This window comes from Lampetra planeri, chromosome 54 (assembly GCF_965212315.1).
Source record: "Lampetra planeri chromosome 54, kcLamPlan1.2.h2, whole genome shotgun sequence".
Lineage (NCBI taxonomy): Eukaryota > Metazoa > Chordata > Hyperoartia > Petromyzontiformes > Petromyzontidae > Lampetra > Lampetra planeri.
This window is the reverse complement of record NC_136160.1, coordinates 6,681,821-6,701,573: the sequence shown is the minus strand read 5'-3', so window position 1 is coordinate 6,701,573 and position 19,753 is coordinate 6,681,821. Positions and strand designations below refer to the sequence as shown.

Sequence of the window (19,753 nt, the reverse complement as noted above, 5' to 3'; positions counted from 1 at the left end):
ACACCAATGACGGTTCTGCGTTTCTCGCGATGGGAGGGAAACCGCGGGGGCAGAACACAAACACACGAAGGGCGCCCAAGTCGGGGAATCTAATCCAGCAGCAAGTCTTTCCTGCTGCGAGGCACGTGTTACTACTGCGCCACCCTGCGGTCAAAGACGTGCATTGCACCACCATTCCATCTCAGCAGCCCAGTGTTGGCAGTGAAAATTCCACATTCCTATGACAAAAATACGCATGCGCGCACACTGAGTTCCACCACTTTTGTAGCTGGCGGTGCGGGGGGGGGGCTTGACTGCTGTAATCCCCTAGACACCCTACTGAATGCGATGGCTTCGCCTCGCACGGCTAATGGGGCAGATCGTAAAATGTAATCGCTCATTCACCGCTCCCGGTCTCGGGGTTTTGTTTTGAATTGGAAGCTGGCTGCACTTTGGATCAGTCTGTGCAAGACACGCTTCCTTCCCTGGTTTATTTGTTGGGGGGAGGGTGAAATTTCCTAAAAAGGAGTTTTTATTGTCACGTACTCCTATTGTGTCCAAGGCGCTGCAAGTCCGGAAGCTCGCTGATGCAGCAGCAGGTTCTGTGCGTGAACATCACGGAAGTTTGGGGGTGACCGGGATCCCAACAAAATGTTTCACTTGGCTAGAAGTTGAAAAAAAAATTATTGCATTTTTTTATTGATCCTCTTCCCACCAGCCTTTGCCCTTCAATGCCACCGACACGAACAGCTTTGTCGAGGTCCGCATCTCCTCCCAGCACTTCCCCTATATCCCCCCAAAAAAACGACCGAGATAATCTATTTCTGCTAAATGGCATCGAAGCTCAAAACCTCAATTTCTATTAATCGGTTTGAGAAAGGAGTTTTCTCCCTCTACGGACACCTTTTCCCTCACTCCGTCGCGGTCGCCACAGCGCGACTCGTCACCTGTGCACCAAATTGAATTTGCCCGCAAGCACTGAAACTCCCAAACCGTCGGCCACGATCATCCGCGCATGGGACATGGCAACGCCCTCAGGATATCCACGACCGGTTCCATCAGGCAGTGGCCAATGAAGAGGTGTTGGAGTCCTACTGACGACAATCTTTGATCATGGGTGATCGATTATCCAGTTTGACTTTTAATAAATTAATCTATAAATGTCCTGATGTTGAGATGCATTTTTTTCCCCCATCCAGGTACTCGTTTTGTCTAAATGCGATCGGGTTTCATCGGGAGCTTACTGGCAGCAGAAAAGCGAACGTGAAAATCGTGTCGTGAATTGACAACGCTTTACCAAATGCAGAGCCTTGACTGTTGGAGTCATTGAGTCTACTTGCTTTTTCATAGCAAAAGTAAAAAAATCACTCACTTATTACAGATGCTTGGCCATAACAAATTTCCACCGCAAACATTTTGGTCACGCAAACCACCACCAGAGTGCGATTTTTATGTCCAGCCTTTCGAGCAATGATGATGACAGAACACTGGAATCATTGATCAGTTTTCGTTTATATTCCGTCATCCAGCAAGTCTTTAAAAAAAACAGTCCGTTACTGTTAGAGCTGCACAAATTCAACAACAAGTCCGATCCAAGGCGACGAGGTTTCGAGTGCATTTCAAAGCGTTCATCGGTACGTTAACCCTTTCCACGTTCCGAGACGTCTGCAAGTTGCAGGGTGGGTGTCCCGTTCACCGCCGAATCTCGAAACGCGCGAGAGGTTAGCGTTACATTCTAGGGGTGGGGAACGTCTGGCCCGCGGGCAGTATAAGGCTCCCTCAAACATTTAGCAATTCCAGCAATCACATTAGGGGTGAGTTAATTCAATGTTTGGCCAAATATAACAGGCTAATATTTAAGTTGATACTTTTGTATGGCCCGCGAATGATGTTATAAATGTCCAAATGGCCCTTGGCAGAAAAAAGGTTCCCCGCCATTAGAGGCACGACGCCGCTGCTGTTAAAGACGTACTCATCGCAGAGAACTGTAGCGACACAACCGCACTCTACGATAGCTGCCACCAACCTGTGCCACGCCCTCCCGCACGGCCTCGTGGAAGTCTTGGTACCGTTCAAGTTATTTTTTTTCTTCCCGTTTTGACGACGCACGCGTAAGTCATCGGAACGAGGCGAAAAACTGATGACGTACGTGTACGTCATTGGAACAGGAAAGAGTTAATTACTGCCTTACCCAGCTCTTAAATAAAGGCCTTTTGCTTCTAAACCTCGTCATCCCGCAGAGAACTAGAATTACTTTGTTTTGGTCATTTAGTACAGCATTTGACGGGCAACAGCGTAATTACCAGCGCAATGTTAACATTCCTTCACACAATCAATGCTATCTGCTCAATAAGGCGATCATCATTTAATTTCCGACACCACCTCGTGGCGCTTGCCTGGCACGTCGAGGCCCAGGCTTGGAAACCGCACCCAAGGGGGTGGCGGCATCTTGTCAGCATGACACCTGTCACCATGACACCTGTCACCATGACACCTGTCACCATGACACCTGCCGCCACCCAACCGCTTTTAAATGGAAAAAGTATTTCTGTGAACCTGTGGCACGTGACTGCGTGTGCTTCGCGCGGTGTCACGAGACGTTTGCTTCGACGAGGAAGCTGCTGCTGCTGCTGCATCAGAAGCGCTTCATCTGCTTGCGCTCCATCTTGCGCTGCTTCTTCTCGCTCACTTCCTGCTGCTGCTCCGGCTGCGCCATGAACCAGGGTCCCAGGATGTTCACCCAGAGCAGCTGCCCCGCCCTGGCCGGAGCCTGAAACAATAACGAGGGAGAAAAAACGACGCGCACACGCGTGGATTCCCCTCGAAAAGGTATTCGTTCAGCGCTGATCTCGTTACGTTGGAAGCCGTGCAATTGGACGTCATCCCATCTTATCTTAACGGAATTTATAGAGCGCCTTAACCGAGGCGCTTCGCGAAGAATTAACAACGGTACAACAACGACGTGTGAATGTAATGGTGGAGATGAGGAGAATGAAATAGATGAGAGGAAGCGATGGGGGAGAATCCGTGATGCTGCGTGAATTTGGTGAAAGCGAAATTGATGACCGTAAATGATGATGAATGAACGGGGTGAATGAGTGAGAGCCGTGTCACGAGAACATGAAGAGGGAACGGTGGCGGTGATGAGGGGGAGATTAAGGCGGTCGTGGGGGGAGCTAGGGGTAACAATGAGTTGTGAGTGTGGAGTGGAAACTTAGTGAGCGAAGGTGACCGCTGAATGTGTACGGGACGAGAAGAGAGAGAGAGCGGCAGCGTGGATTGAGCACGAGGAGGAGGATGAACAGAAAGAGACACGGCAAAGATTGAGAACGTGGAAGACGAGAAGGTGACGGAGACAAGAGTGGCAAGATCCCGCGACGCCACGCATCGTGTGCCGCGCGACGTCATCCCGTCGTGCAGCTCAAAACGTAACGTTATTATCATGAATTAAATATTTCCGAGGAGCAACACATCAAGGTAAAACTTAAATTTGACAAACTGTATTATTCTACATATTCTTGGTTCTTTCGGTAAAGTCACGTAGAAGGGAAATAATAAAATAATAAAAATAAAATTTAATTCTCACGACGTCGGTGGTGCTGACGTTAAGAAAAAAAACGCCACTTTTTTAAAATTTTCTTGCTGTGATTTTCACACCCGATGACGATTGCTTGTGTTGCAATCGAAACGTCGTGAGAATTGTATTTTTATCATTTTATTGTTTCCCTTCTACGTGACTTTACCGAAAGAACCAAGAATATGAATCCCTGCAGTCACGAAAGCTTTAAATCGAAATGTATTACGCTACATTAATCCGTATTGTCTTAGTGTGCCAGGAGTGATCGCTACGTAGTGTGATGAAATATCCAGACGTTATTATCAGACCTGAGATATACAGGTCGTATGAGAGCGGTTCCAAGTTGAAAATGGCATCGGGTGTTCGTGCAAACGTGCCTCACCAATAGCCAAAATATCCAGAAGTAGGTTGATATGCAACTGAGCACTTGGACGATCGCTGTGAGCAGAATAACGTCCTTCAAGTGCCTACATCAGAAGAGAAACAGAAATTAGCACTCAATGCCAATTACAGCAATGCTGCCACACAAGTGAACCACAATGACCTCGCTGATCTCCTCAAGGAGCATAAACCATCGCGTGAACTCCGCTCATCGAACAAACGCGGTGGTCACTGCATCGCGCGGCGCTTTCAGACGCGCTTCTGCGGCCGTCTGGAACGCTCTCCCTTCTGATATCAGGAAGCCACTGGAGCCATGCACTTTTAAACTATCATCTAGATTGACAAACTCATTAGTTTACAAAAATGATTTTTGTGTTTAGTTCTCCTCCCGCACAACATACATACAACATACATCATTCATATAACATACATACAACATACATCATTCATATAACATACAAATGACTGGGAGGCTCGACTGGGGCACATAGTGAGCTGGCAGCTGCTCCGACTCTCAGACCCATCCACATGAATATTTCCACGCCTACAAAACCACTCGCTCAGTGGCTCTGCTCCTTCCGACGTTGGCGCCGCTTATTATTAAACACTTTTTTTTATTTGACCAGGTAAGGCCCACTGAGTTACGTAGCTCTTTTTCAGAAGCTACCTGGTGACAAATGACAGCTCAACAAAGTGGCTTATCACGTGCAAGTGTACAGTAGTCCAATACTCTAAATGCACGTTTTAAATGTGGATGGAATAACCATAAGACCCGGAGAAAAAATCCACGCAACCGCGGGGAGAACACGCAAACTCCAAATATACAGCAGCAGGCGTCAGGGTCTGGATCGAACCCACGACCTCCTGTACACCAGGCGAGGGAGTTAACATCTCCGAGCCACAAGCGCTTCACTGCTCGATCGAGCAATGGACGCCAGACATTTTCATCTTACACAAATTCTGATAACCGCGGATGCACCAGAGCAGTTGGACTTTCTGGCAAAATAAACAGCACATCTTGGTGGTTTTAGAGTAAAATCAAAGTGTCTCCCGGCTCAAGCACAGACGCGATATTCATCTCCGTTGGCGGCACTGAGCCAGTGATGGAATTTCCATGTGCCCATGGCAGAGGCCAATTTCTCCAAAGTAAAACCACTGCAAAATGTTCATCGCGTGGTAAACACCGCCTAACGCTTGCCGAGGTTTAGGCACGCAACGATTCAAATCTCTCGCAATGATGAACCAAGATGATGTAGCGTGATGTATTTTGTGTCTTGTTTGTAATGACTGTGTTACACTCCTCTCATTTATACTGTTTGTATAATTGCATGCAGTCTATAGTCTGCGCTGTGTAATTTGCAACTGTCTTGTGTGACCTGTCTGTTCTGTTTCATTTGCATTGTCCCATTTGATTGGACTTGAGTCTCTCTGAAGATGGTCGTGTGGATTTTCTCCCGGTCCTCCGGTTTTCCCCTCTACGCTCAGCTTTCATTTGTGGCCAGTCGCTTCTGAAAAAAAGAGCTACATAGCTCAGTGGGCCTTGCCTGGTAAAATAAAAGGAGTTATAGTTAGTTATTAGCCTAAAATGAAATTTGCATTTATCAGTAATTATCTGTTGGATGATGGCCCCACCCAGAACTCCACCAACCCTCGGTCTCACAATGCTACAAAATCCCTCGCACTCCTGCACCCAAACAGACCTCGTCGCTCTATCTCCACATTGGATGTCCTCTTGAGAATGTTCCTTCCTTTGCCTTTCATTCCATCACCAGTCTCGGCCACTGGTCATCATCTCTTCTAGCCATGTGTCCTGACCCATGCCAACTTACTTTATTTAAAATCGAATAATCTACCAGATGTATCCAATTTGCATTTGTTCCCTGCGATGAATGTGGGTCGCGAGCCTGGAGTTTGTAAAACCCCGGCATGGAAGACGATACACGGTGGGGGAAGGATCGTCAATCATACGCAAGCGGAGTAATAAAAAAAGGAAATCTTCAGCCTGGACTGTAACTGGTGAATCAAGGCAGCAGTAAGGACTACTAGCGAGAAGGAGTTCCAGACTTTGGGGGTAGTAGAGGAGAAGACGCAACCACCCATTGAGCAAAAGCCGACTGGGTAATGGACTGTGAAAGCCGACTGGGTAATGGACTGTGAAAGCCGACTGGGTAATGGGGTGGACGGGGTGGGGGGGGGGCAGCTCACTCGGCCAGGCCCTGCTCCATGTTGAGATCGATGCCTCCGTCAAGCAGAACTCCATCCCCCGAGTACGAGGCGACCGCCATGTGGACCATCACGTACCTGCAGCCGCCCTGCGCCAAGAGTGCCAGCAGAAGCATTGCCTGCATACACACACACACACAAGACAAATATCAATGAACAGACTAAACTAAACTATTTTTTATTTTACCAGGTAAGGCCCACTGAGCTATATAGCTCTTTTTCAGAAGCGACCTGGATATTACAAATGATAGCTCAACAAAGTGGCTTATCATCAAGTGGACATTTATAGCAGACAAATACTCGAAGCGCATGTTGATTCTAAATGTGGAGGGAAAAACCAGAGGACCCGGAGAAAAATCCACGTGGCCATGGGGAGAACATGCAAACTCCAAATCTACAGGCGTCAGGATTGGCATCGAACCCACAACCTCCTGCGTACGAGGCGAGGGAGTTAACATCTCGCCACCGTGGCACCCCAGACTGCCAGACCAGAAAAATATCTGTTGGTGAGCACCTAATAAGGCTAGCACAGGGCACAATAGGGTGGTGGAGCCAGCATTATGGATGCATGACTGCCGTTTACAACCCAGGGTCCATTTTATCAAACCGGGAACTGATTTTAGGCCTCGTCGACTTAGGGGAGGTCCAACATGATCTCTGTCCAGGCGGCAAGGAGAGCCTTGTCACAGGATTCTAAATTCAGTGCACTAACCACTGCACGCTCGCTCCACACGCACACACACACACACCGGAATTATAACCGAGTGTAATTCGTAAACACAAGCAATAGATGCACGTTTCCTTACCCAGGACCAGAAAGTTGAAGAGCTATAGAAGAGCACGAGGTGGACAAAGACATATATAGCCTGCAAGAGAAATGGGACAGGAGATTGGGTCAATGCACATGTTTGTATGTATATTGAACTTTTTTCACGCCATACATAGCTATTCGGAGGTGTTTGTAGCGAGGATATGAAACTACAGATCACCGAGTTTCGCTCATGCCACAGGTAATTGAAATCCTGAATTGTTTGACAATTTGGTATCTACATTCAAGTTGAACAATTTAGAACGACACCTTAAATAAACCACACATATAACATCAGCCATGATCTATACACTTCTGGATGAAGGCTTCCCGCCACCATCCGTCACGGTACTGTGATGCTGCAATCCTACTTCTGTACATGAGCAGATTTCATCGCTCCATCTCCCTGGTTTCTCCTTTGGCTACCATTCCATCGCCAGTCTCGTCTATCAATCCACATCCATTATAGAAATGCCCACTTCTACGTGTCTCCAATTTGATTGTGTGTACGATTCATTCTCCTTTTCCATCTATCGGTATAATTGCCAATACAGGCAGCCCCAGGCTTACGAACGGGTTTCATTCCTGAGACCCGTTTGTAAGTCGAACGGTTCGCAAGTGAGGAAATAATAATCTCCTGTATTTAAATGCGCATATGGTCAGTGTTATAAAACGTGTTACGGTTCAACAAAAAAAGGGGAAGCAATTGTTAAACTCATAAATAAGAAGAAATATATTAAGAAATACTGCGCTCAAGCAAATAGTTCTGCGATTTGGTTCGCAAGTGCGACTTGATGTTCACAAGTCGGATGGTTAAAAAATAAACATCTTATGGATGCATATTGTTGGTTCTTTCGGTAAAGTCACGTAGAAGGGAAACAATAAAATAATAAAAATATAAAGCAATAAAATTATCACGACGTTTCGACTGCAACACAAGCAGCAATCATCATCAGGTGTTGCAGTCGAAACGTCGTGAGAATTTTATTGTTTTATATTTTTATTATTTTATCGTTTCCCTTCTACGTGACTTTACCGAAAGAACCAAGAATATGAATCCCTGCAGTCACGAAAGCTTTCAATCAAAATTTAAATCTTATGGATACTCATTCGTAAGTCTGGCGTTCGTAAGTCGGGGAACGCCTGTATGCATCTCGCGCATTCAAAAGCTGCCAAGGAAACCCAACGGGTTCGCAGGTCTCGACGCACAATTGCTCCGATGATGACACGTGTGTAGAACGTCAGCGTCTCCTTGTTCTCCTCCACGATCTGCTTTTGTCCCTTGGTCCCCGGCTTGCCTTTGGGCTGCAACATAAACACACAATCAAGCACACTCATTCATTTGCTGAAAACATCTCAATATACGGTGGACTGTAGAGCTTTGGCTTACCACCTGGCTCCCTTCGAGCTTGTCTGTGGTTCCTCAGCGATTGAGAGATGCTATTTCAATGGGCGACACGACATAAAACTAAACAATATTATTAACTTAACAAAGAAGTGACCTTGTTTTTTGTTTGCATTTGACTGCAAGTATTGTGGTTAGTGTAAGCATGATTCCTTGCAAAAGGTGTCAGTTTTGTTGCCAGAAAAAAGTGTAAAACCCTATTAGTATATTTTGGTACTGGCAAAGGAGGTCCCATGATGTAGCTGCTAACCCCGAGCTCTCATTACTCTGGTAGTGCGTTGTCTTTGAACTGTGCGCCTTGTGGCGTCATCTGGTCGAACACCATATGAGACTAGGCTCTAAAGAAAGCTGTCTCTGGTGTGGACCAATCAGTTTCAAAAACAATGCATAAATGATCAGAGTATTGTTTTTTTTTTGCATTTGACTGCAAGTATTGTGGTTAATGTAAGCATGATTCCTTGCAAAAGGTGTCAGTTTTGTTGACAGAAAAAAGGGGAAAACCCCTATTACTTTAAAGAAGTGACCGCTTAAAGAACTTTAACGCGCTGGCTTATTGCCTCAGCTCGCTCTCATCTGCCGACCCCACGGCCTGGAACTCACATTACATCCCGCAGCCATCCGTGCTGTCGACTACCGTGCCTCTGTTCAATTAATGCCTCAATTTGTGTATTTGCCCTCCTAAAAACAACTTCACAAACTCTTTCTGCACTGGCTCTGGGCATGCGATCGTGTGTTTTAACCACAGCTGTACAATTCCACTGCCCTGTATTGTAAAGCACTTTGTGGGTATTTGCATCGGGCAAATCTTGCCCTCCCTTGTGACTCGCGTGGACACATTTTTGTGAATGAATGTTGCGGTGATGAATCACCTTGATGAATTAAGAATGCATTCATCAATGAGCACACTGGCGTGGCAGGTTTCAAATGTGGGATACGAAGGCCGCGTGTGCTGTACAGGGTGGTCCAGAGGTCTTGTGACCCCCCCCCACACACTTAATCATCTACAACTTAATATTTTAAAAGGTTTAGATAACAAAAATATATGCAAAAAACACATTTTAGCGGTCAATTAATTTGGGGGGGGGGTGTCACAAGACATCTGGACCACACGTTTAAGCGCACACACAAGCACGCACTACGTGGCGTAAAGTACAAAACTAAAGCGATCTAATCACCAACAATGATTTCCTGAAACAGGCGATTTTAAATGTCACAACAGGCAATAGGCGTGCTAATTAGGAGATACACGTGTACGTTAAACATTACTGTACCGTCAAGGGGTAGGATTATTTAGCATTGAACCAACTTTGTAAATTACTTTTGAATTGCATTGCAGTACACAGTGCCTGTAATTTTACTAAGGTGGCGTTAGAAGGCTTCGTTCATTCACTGTTTAATTGTTTTATATCCACGTTTAAAGATATCGGCGGCTTAACATGCGCAAGTGTCTGCTGGTGGTAGCAAATGAATTAAAACTTACAGCCATCCTCGATGCTGTAGTTCACAGCGAAATTCCACTCTTGACTGGAAAAAGCTTTTGTACAGTTTCTCTTTTAAAACAAGTGTGAGTCCTGTGTGCTTTATTTTTAAACGTAAATAAATACGTCTCACAAGAGGAGCTTGTTTTAATGTGCACGTCAGCACTTCCCACGGGCTACGGGGCCGCACTGCGACCCCGACCTCGCCTAGATCACCCGGCGGGGCTTGGGCGCCCGAGTGTCGGCCGCGAATCCAGGCGACGCCGCCTAAAAGGAGGGAGCCGTGCGAGGCCTTGCGCCGGCCGGCAAACGAGCGTCAATTATCCCCCCCCCCCGTCTCTCTATTAACAAATTTTGCCGCTTTTAAACGAACGAACGCGAACATTTACACCTCCTGGCGGGCTTCTGACGCGACGCTTTTAAAAGAAGAATCAAAGGGGAGATAAAGACGGTGGTGGAGGGGGGCTGATGGAGCGGACAGCGGCCGCGACTCCCGCTGGGCCGATGCGGAAGCGGGAACGAGCCCCCCCCCCCCCCCTCGATTGCTTAACACGCTCGCAGACTGCTCGGTTAATAATCTATTACAATAATATACGAGCAGCTTGCAAAAGTTTCACGTAACACAAATACATTTATTTAAATATATAAATGTGTGGTTGTCACCCCGCCGCCCACGCGACGCAGCCCAACTTTGTCACGTGGGCAAAACGCACGCGGCCAATTCGTTACTTAGAGGCAGTCCCCGAGTTACGTAAAGGGGTTGCGTTCCCGCGCACGAAACGTAAACCCGAATTTTCCGTATGTCGGAAACTGAACATATTTGGGATGCTGCTGGATACTTCTAGATGCAACCCACGCGCATCAAGTATTTGCTCAGCCTGCGTACGCATCTCGCGTGTTATCGCAGACTGTGCTTTACCCCATATTCTGCCATGCATAGTCCCATGGGATGTTGGCTATCAACATCAAGGCAACTCCTATGACTAATTGGGAATGGGACGCAAGCGTAGGATTGATCACCCTGTCGCTGGCCGCCTTTGGGGAGGGTGTATAGTGTGAAAGGCCGAAACACCCTAGGAACCAAAGGTTCACTACTGACGATGCGCTCCCCAAATTTCACCAGGCTCACTGTTCATGAACTCTTGGAAGTGCTTGCACAAAGGATAGTAACATCTCATCCTGTGTTCTTGGAATCTGAATTATAAAGAGGTGTTCTTCAGGAATGGACTGTACTTCTAAGTCCATTGAGCCCAACTAAATTGAGTAAACCAAAAGATGTTGGTTAATCCTTCAAAGGTCTGTCAGACTCAAGTGCTCTCCATCGTTGTGCAAGACCGGCTTTTCATTCCACTCCGTGTGCCTCTCTGCCTAAGAGACTTTACATTGAATTGGCCATGAACAGACTGGGAACACCAACCTCCCATACAGCCTTAACAGACTGTTGGGGCAAGTGCTGTTAGTGAGCACCTATGAAGGCCGGCACGGCACACGAGAGGGTGAGTGGCCAACACCACGCCCGGCCGCCTTTGTCTCCCTAGTGGCGATGTTTACACACCGCACCAGGTACTCATTTGAGGCTGAGTCGCCCTAGGGGAGGCCCGGGACCGGTGCAAATTATCGTCACTGGTGTTGGCCGTGAGCGGGAATCGAACTTGGGTCGCCGGGTTCGTAGCGCAGCGCGCTAACCACTACACTACCATTCCCCAAAAGTTGTGCTAAGTATGAGTCTACAGAAACACCTACAGAGCGGTCTTTAAAAATGCGCTTTTAGCCATAACATCTGGGGACATAGCCAATTACATTACGTGCAAAACAAAACGCTGCAAAAAGAAAACAATATATTCCGTGCAATGTACTGACGGATATGCCTAACAGGGTTATGCGGAAGGGCTGAAAAATGTCCCTTATAAGTGAGTGTACGCCATCATTGATGTTGCTCCCTTGAGTTGTTGCAGGTGTCGGCAAATTTGATGAGATGATTCAAACGCCCATTGATAGAGCAGGGCAGGTGACCATCACTGCCCTGATGAAGACAATGAAACCCGATCTACCCTTGTAAGTGTTACCAGGAAGCTACTGGAGCTACGAGGAAGTCACTGGAGGTACTAAGAAGCCACTGGAGCTATGGACTTTTACATCTAGACTGAATAATTATTGCTTTAGAACTGTTTTTGTGTTTCGTTTCCACACCTCCGATTAGCACGGTTGGCTACTTACACGATAGACGAAGATTGCCCAAATTCCATTTGCCAGACTACCAGAGGTGTGGACTCGAGTCATGTGACTTGGACTCGAGTCATGAATTTGATGACTTGCGACTCGACTTGGACTTGCATAACAATGACTTTGTCCCACCTCTGCAGACTACCAATCGAATGGGGTGTCCCATCCAAGGGATTTGAAAATTAGTAGAGTTTCACACGCAAACTCCCGGTCGGTGCGTAGGGTGGACAATTACAACGACCAAACAAAAACCCAGGGTGTAAACCATGCGGAGTTCATCCTCGTAACATTAACGACAAAGGCGGTCAGTAACCGTGTTTATAATTTTTAATTAAGTTCCTCCTAATTTAGGAGGCGCATGCAGAGATGTTCACACTGGGGAGGGGTACGCATTCCGGGTCGACGGTCATTTGTGAAGAACAAATTTTGTGGAAGTGGAGGAGGCTCAAGGGGGTCACGTTGAAACACCAGTCTCGAACACAGGCGGATAAGTGGAGAGGCACCGCAGTCAAATTCATACCCACCGCCGATTATAGTTTTTTTTTCTACTTACACATGGCAAAATAAAACGTTGCCAATGGTCGTGTCGGGAAACTTGACGACACTTCGTGGGGTGCATCATTTTCGTAGCAACGTTTCGAAAGCTTCAAATGTTCTCAATAGTGTTTTTTGTGCGAAAACGGCAGAGCCAACATGTTCACTCGCATGTAAAACGGTAGTGAGCATCATTTTTACAGTGTTCACTCGCGATGTAAAATTGTAGCGTGAGCGTGGTTTTAGAGCGTTCGCTCGCATGTAAAATGGCAGAGTGAACATGGTTTTAGAGCGTTCACTCGCATGGCAAACCGGGGAAAATGCTGCTAAACAAATTCCCGCTTTGCTGCCCCTTTTCAATCAAGCCCAGAGTGAGAGCCTTGGCTACCCGGTGGGGCCTATGGGGCTTGCCTAAAAAAGCAAGCCCTGAAAAGACGCAGAGAAGAGCGGGCCAATGTTTGCTTACATCCACAATTGTGTTCATATACAACAACCGCCATTCGCCACAAAGTGGCGGGGACGTCACCACGACGCTTGTGCCAGGCTATGTGCACCTTGAGGCCACGCACATTTGTGTATAGAACGTTAGCTCGGTGGTTATTTAGAATGCACTTCTATGTGATCACCGACGGTTGGCTACGTACGGTGCAAAAGAGGTTCAACATATACAACAGGTAATAGGTGCTCGCTAACAGCACTTGCCCCAGCAGTTGCTCAAATGGTGGATGCCGTAACGTTTTGTTTGCGTATGTCAGGGTAAAAACAAGTCGTGCCTCTGCCAAATTGATGTTTTGTTCTGCCCCTTGTATAAGCCTCCTGTCCTGCTAAGGCTTGCATTTAGGCAAGCCCTTAGGCTCCACACGGTAAGCCGGGCCCTGGGTTCAGGGGTCAATTTGAATTGGTGGCCGTGTAGAACATGCAGACAAACATGCTATCATTATCAGAGCATGTTGGTTTGCACGTTCATCGCAGCAAGTACTGTGTGTGGTTAATGCAGCACTTCATTCCTTGAAAAAGGTTTTCTATTTGGCGTTTGGACATCTTAACACCTCCTGTTTTATTCTTGGTTCTTTCGGTAAAGTCACGTACTTCTACGTGACTTTACCGAAAGAACCAAGAAGATGAATCCCTGCAGTCACGAAAGCTTTAAATCGAAACCTCCTGTTTTATTGCCAGAAAGGGTAAAACACCGATTATTATTTTCCATACGTGTAGGCCTCTTCGTGCACTGTGGGTGTGTTAGCGTAAAGCAAGTTGCAGACAAACCAGGTCAATTCACACACCGCGTGTGAACCCCAAGCTGCCGCGAAAGATCCTGGAGCAAGAAATATATCGATTGTGGTGAGCAAAATTATCTCCAGCGACTAAACACCAAATGACTGCACACGGTATTACTTAGACACCAATTTAACCATCGACAGGGAACACCGCTTCAAAATAGCCCTTCAAACAGACAACAGGGGAAACCCCATACATTATGGGATCCCCAAAGGCTTTGAAACAAGCCAACATCCTCTCTCTCTCTCTCCAGCCGATGACAAATCTCACATCAGCTGACAAAAAAAAGCAAGCTAAGATTAACGTGTTGGATATTAATGATACATGCAGAGGTGCGCGCGGCAAGTTTGACAACGAAGCATCGTGGGCAGGGTTTTAATTTCTCAACTCAATGTTTTTTCCCAGGGCCGCTGTTGGACTGGAGTGAGGCGCATGACGACTTTGCAGTAGCCACAACCACAGAGATGCGTACTCGATGTTGGTGGTGGTTGTGCCGGGTGCGGGGATATATTACGGGTCGCCGACAAGGGCAGGTCACAGCTGAAATTCTGCCCTAATCGTGGGGCTTAAACATCACATCGGGGTTTCTTGGCCGAGACCCTTGGCAAAACCACACCACACAAGACAAAGATTCCGCGTAAAAGCCTTGGAAGTCTGTTGGAGCAAGTGCTGTTAGCGAGCACATATGAAGGCCTGAACAGCACACAAGGGGGTGAGTGCCCAGCACCACGCCCGGCCGCCTTTGTCTCCCCAGCCGTGAGCGGGAATCGAACTCGGGTCGCCGGGTTCGTATCGCAGCTCGCTAACCGGTACACGACCGCTCTCCCCACACACACTGCGACCGCCAGGCAGGGCACTTGAATAATAATATCGATCTCAAGTACCCCAGGGGTCTGTGCAATCAAAATGCTTCCCATAGTCGAACAGCCACGCGAGGTTTATACAACGACCGCGCGTCGTGGAAACACGCGCGATTATCGGTGGCGTTCCTTCCTTCCTTCGACACGTCTTGATTGTGTTTTACTCGACCGTGACGAAACACTGAATGATGCATCAACATAAGTGGAGGCTTCTTCCTCGAAAGCAACAGGCGACACCGAAGCACACCGAGCGTGCGCCAACGCGTGACTTCTTGATGCGTCGATCGCAGCTTTTGTGAACGTTCTCAAGCTGATAAACAAAGGTAAAAATTGCTCTTGCGCATCTCTTAAGCCTGCGTACGCTATAAACTATTAACGTGATCGTGTCCTCGCAACCAGTTAGCAGGCTCGGTCAATTTGTGGGATCGGAGATGGTGGGACAGACATCTCTCTGGATTTGTGGGTAAGACACCCCCCCCCCCCCCCCCCAGTCTGCCACCTCAACCAAGAAGCACGTTCTAGACTTGAAGTTTTCGTGACTGCAAGGATCCATATTCTTGGTTCTTTCGGTAAAGTCACGTAGGTAAAGAAAATAAGCACGTTGCAATATTCACAAGCGAACGGATGGATGAGTGTGGCCTTGAGGGACCGATGCCCGACTCTGGTTGGCTGACGAGCTGCCCATTCTGTTTATCGCAATGAACCGCTGTAACAAAGATGAAACTGCATTGAAATAAAATCGCAGATTGCGATGCTAAATGAAATGGAAAAAATGACTGAAAAAATTTACATTTTGCTGGATTACAGAGGGCGGCATCCGCATTGCGATCAGCCTTGGCAGGGCAACTTCTGTAACTTCATGCTTTATTTTTTTTAATTTAGAACATTACAATCAAGTTATGTACTTTCATGATTAATGCAAGTAGAATATAATTGTTTCAGCTGGTGTGCATATATATCAGGTATGTGCAACATGTAAAGACTTAATTGGTACGTGAATGGAACATTGGTAAATGTAAAAAGTCACGAGGACTGGGAGATTGAGAAACCTCAGGCCAATTTGATCTCAATCTTGGCACACCAAGGACCAGTAGTAGAGTGAACATCCCTATGGCAATCAATGATTAAACCATGGATGTTTACTGGATGGAAATTTACGAAGACGTCTATTCCCAGGGAACTGAATGAGAAACACGTGGCACCCCCATGTGCAACCGTGTCGCGATCCGTGCGAGTGACGACATTAACCACGAACAGAAAGAAAATAAATTCAACTAGCATACATATAGTTTTCAGCTGTTCCAGAACGAACATTTCATATATACGTTTGAAAGGCCAAACACAGCACAAGCTGCCAGGTTCCGATGAAAACGCAAGTAAAATAGCACGCAGTTCGTCAACGCTGCGCGTTCGAATGTGATGAGCAACATCAGCGGAGGTCGAACAGACTGAGCACACCCACTGCCGTGTTCGCCCTTGCTGCCGAATCTGTTTCGTGTCAGCCTCCATCCGAGTGTTCCCCGCTGCGATGGATTTGAATCTGGCCTTCACCGGACGCAACGCTGCTCATCCGTGCGTTGACCGAGCACGAGCTGAAACCCGCGCGTGGTGAAATGGGGTTACCCAGTCTCGACAACTGTCGCCACCGTTCACGTTGACTGTGCAAAGGTTCCCGCTCCAGTTTGGTTACAAATTTCGTTAGCGTACACATATTACGGCGAGGAAATTCCCACAGGAACGGTCTTGGGCGACTCCTACAATTTCCACTCTGCGTGGTTTCCAAGTAGGAATTGTGATACTTCCACAGATTCCCGTGTTGAAAAAGCCTTAATTTATTCGGACGGGATTCTCACGGGGATTCTGCCACGGAACATGTGTGCGAAACAACGGGGTTTTATTGAAATTTCATTACACATCTAACTTCTCCCAGCAATCGGCTATGCTAATCTCGACTAATTATTGCCAAATGCAGCCCACCAGAATGTCGATTACGGCGAATTACGGCCAACTGGAATCTCCACTGAAAACCTTTGTCAGTGATCCAATTCCAGCCCGATCACGGTGTGCTTAGCCAAGCAAGCAAGGCCTGTGGGGTCTGGATAGCCGAGTGGAGGCCCGGGTTGGCCTTCACTAAGCTATCAACTAGGCGATTTCCTCTGCCCATGTGGCCGGGATTTACAGAGCTGCCATCGATATTGCCAAGGCTACATATACACACAGTTTCCCTGTGTATTCGTCAGGACACGTATTTTCTCCATGTATAGCCTGCCCAAGGCTATTCACGTGCCACAGGACCAGCTGGCTGGTACTGGGGTCGACACTGGCGGCCCAGACTGGGTGACATCGTCATGGACATGTGTGGCCGATGTGCACGTAATGTGTGGCTCTTCAACCCACCTTGTGTCGGGTCAAAGAGCCAGAGACCACTTAGAGCCGTGGGTGGAACTCTGGGCAAGGTGGACTAGTGGAAGTATTGCTCGTGTAACATTTAGTTGTTACTGTATTCACTTTGCAGTGCCTAAAACATGTTTTGTTTGCAACACCCTTAAAGCGTGGTTTGCCCGATATAAAGTGCAAATGACCGAATTCAGAAATTTGCTTTGTGGAGCCACGTGGTGAGACCGTCACGTGCTAGCGCCTGCAAACACCACCAACCGTGACGACCCGAGGGACACGAACACAGCCTCTGAGCGGTACTGCCTCAATATCCCGATCAACACACCGGTGCCCGTCCACCGTCTCTGCAACTGCTTTGTTCAGCAGGGATCTATCTCGCACCTCGAGCCCGAATGGTGCAACCCCGCAAGGGTTTGATGTTGGTGTGGATCCCTCGCCAACATCAAACCAAGAAACTCGGGGACAGGGATGCGAGCACGGCGGAAGGTTCACCCCGTCAGTAGTTCTGCTCTGTAGCAACAAAGCACAGGCGCAACTCGACTGCTCCCAGCATCGCACATCTCTCAACTTTATCCCCACCCCGCCGGAGGCGACGGAGACCATCCCACACACAAGCGCACGTTGCTGCCTGGCACGAAAACAAAGACGCCTCGAGGGAGAACGTGACGCGCGACGAAGACAAACACGACGGACGATGGATGCCGGACGGCCTTTTTTTTCAGAGGGGGCGCCGCGCCCACCCCCCCCCCCCGTGGGGTGATTGTGACATTTAAAAATTTGTGGGAACGTCCACGGTCAATCCTTGCCACCACGCGGTGGAGTGGCGGCGCAGTCGGCATTTGGCACGAGCAGCACTCACTGCAGGCGGTGGTGGGTGTCTGTGCCGAAAAGTTTAAAATATTTAATTGCCCGTACAAGCCGAGACGCAGTCTACACATATATATATCTTCCTCTATATGTATATCGTCAACTGTAGCCGTTTCGACCAATTGGAAGTTTTTGAACGCACGGTTTTCCCGTGCGCAGGTTGCCGTTGGCCCGGTGAGTTGCGTTACATAACGGATCTGGATTCATGGGTCAAACACTTATGTCACTGCCACATTAAAAATACTGAACGGGTGCCCCTGTCCTCATGCAATACTGTTCTACCCCCCCCCACCCCCCGCAAAAGGGCAGCACCTTAAATAAAACTGTGCAAGCTCACAACCTTCGGCATACATTAATATTTCATTTAGAAGGGGACGTGGCTTTCTTGGCGAATTCGGACAGCTCCTCGGCCTTACTCTGGGGCCGGTTCATCGGGGCCATCCCACGCAGAGAATCAGTCCACCCCTGTCCTGGGTCAGGCTGCCCAACTGCAGTTCCGGTTTGCGTGTTGTTTTTATGTCTCTGTGTCGTGCTTGCGTCTTTGTGTCTCCGTGTGCGGAACCGCTGAACGCAGCGAACCTCTCAAGATCTTCGACGGCTTCCTCTGCCCAATTCAGCAAATGCGGGGTTCGGCAAAGAGCGCAGAAGAGTAGCGAGCAGTAAGGGACGACATTGCACAAATTCCGTGCCGATTTTTCCAGTTCCGAGGAGCGGCGGGAGAGAGTCCGCTCGCGAATCTGAGTGGCTGACGCGCAAGAGCGCACACGAGCGCACACATTTACTTCGGTCACATCCCAAGTTTCGGAAAATTCAAAGCACGCGAAAATATTTCGGCGGGTAGTGGGGCATCTTGGGGCGTGGCGGGAGTCAAAACGGTTCTCGTCACAGGTCCGAGGGCAAAGCGCTGCTCCTGCCACTCTTCCGTTCGTAATTGACGAGCCGCTGACCGACAAGATACCTGTTTGGAGAAAAGAAATAAAAGTGAGTGACGAGACACTGGCGGAAGACGACCTTAAACTGAAGAGGGAAGGAGAGTGGCAGCCAACCTGTACGGATCGCGTTGCAAAGCCTAAATTTTACTTACGGTGTAATGTAAGACAGTTTATCAAGCTCATGCATGTTAAACTTGACGAATGTTATAACGTCAATCGAGAAATCAGACTTTGTTACTTTAAATATAACAAAACAGGTATTGTTACATTTCAATAAAGCCACCAGTATATGTGTGAAACGTATGTTGAACTTCTTTCGCACCGTACATAGCCAACCGTGCTAATCGATTGGCTACATACGAGGTGCAGTAATCGGTAATCAGTGACCAATTACTTTTCAAAAGTAACCCAACACTTTAAAGTACTCATTCTTTATTATTGGTCCTTTCGGTAAAGTCACGTAGAAGGGAAATCATAAAATAATACAAATAAAACAATACAATTCTCACGACGTTTCGATTGCAACACAAGCAATCATCATCAGGTGTGAAAACCACAGCAAGAAAATTTGAAAGAAGTGGCGTTTTTTTTTGCTGTGGTTTCCACACCTGATGATGATTGCTTGTGTTGCAATCGAAACGTCGTGAGAATTTTACTGTTTTATTTTTATTATTTTATTATTTCCCTTCTACGTGACTTTACCGAAAGAACCAAGAATATGAATCCCTGCAGTCACGAAAGCTTTAAATCGATGCTCATTCTTTATTGGGAGAATGGTTAGTGTTAGGGAGTGAAGCACATCACCTCTGCA

General features: G+C 47.6%; 2 protein-coding genes across 6 annotated transcripts in view; both read right to left on the bottom strand.

Annotated features, from left to right (window-relative positions):
- Window positions 1–1,472: 1,472 nt before the first annotated feature.
- Window positions 1,473–10,555, bottom strand: TMEM208 (transmembrane protein 208). Of its 3 annotated transcripts, none has more exons than XM_078617450.1 (6): window positions 9,854–10,555; window positions 8,178–8,273; window positions 6,967–7,026; window positions 6,143–6,279; window positions 3,939–4,023; window positions 1,473–2,749 (listed from the first exon to the last, which is right to left on the bottom strand). In XM_078617450.1, exons 1-6 carry the CDS (start codon window positions 9,857–9,859, stop codon window positions 2,615–2,617), a joined length of 519 nt encoding a protein of 172 aa, XP_078473576.1. In that variant the 5' UTR covers window positions 9,860–10,555; the 3' UTR covers window positions 1,473–2,614. The 3 variants fall into 3 exon arrangements, with proteins under 3 accessions (XP_078473576.1, XP_078473577.1, XP_078473575.1); XM_078617451.1 differs by lacking the exon at window positions 9,854–10,555 and adding an exon at window positions 8,359–9,342; XM_078617449.1 differs by lacking the exon at window positions 9,854–10,555 and having other exon boundaries at window positions 8,178–8,282.
- Window positions 10,556–12,386: 1,831 nt separating this feature from the next.
- MARCHF6 (membrane associated ring-CH-type finger 6) overlaps window positions 12,387–19,753 on the bottom strand; it is a 35,363-nt gene continuing 27,996 nt past the window's right edge. For all 3 annotated transcript variants that reach the window (XM_078617441.1, XM_078617440.1, XM_078617442.1), the window contains one exon: window positions 12,387–18,968. In XM_078617441.1, coding sequence (XP_078473567.1) covers window positions 18,893–18,968 — 76 coding nt within the window. In that variant the 3' untranslated portion in view covers window positions 12,387–18,892. The remainder of the gene's footprint in view (window positions 18,969–19,753) is intronic.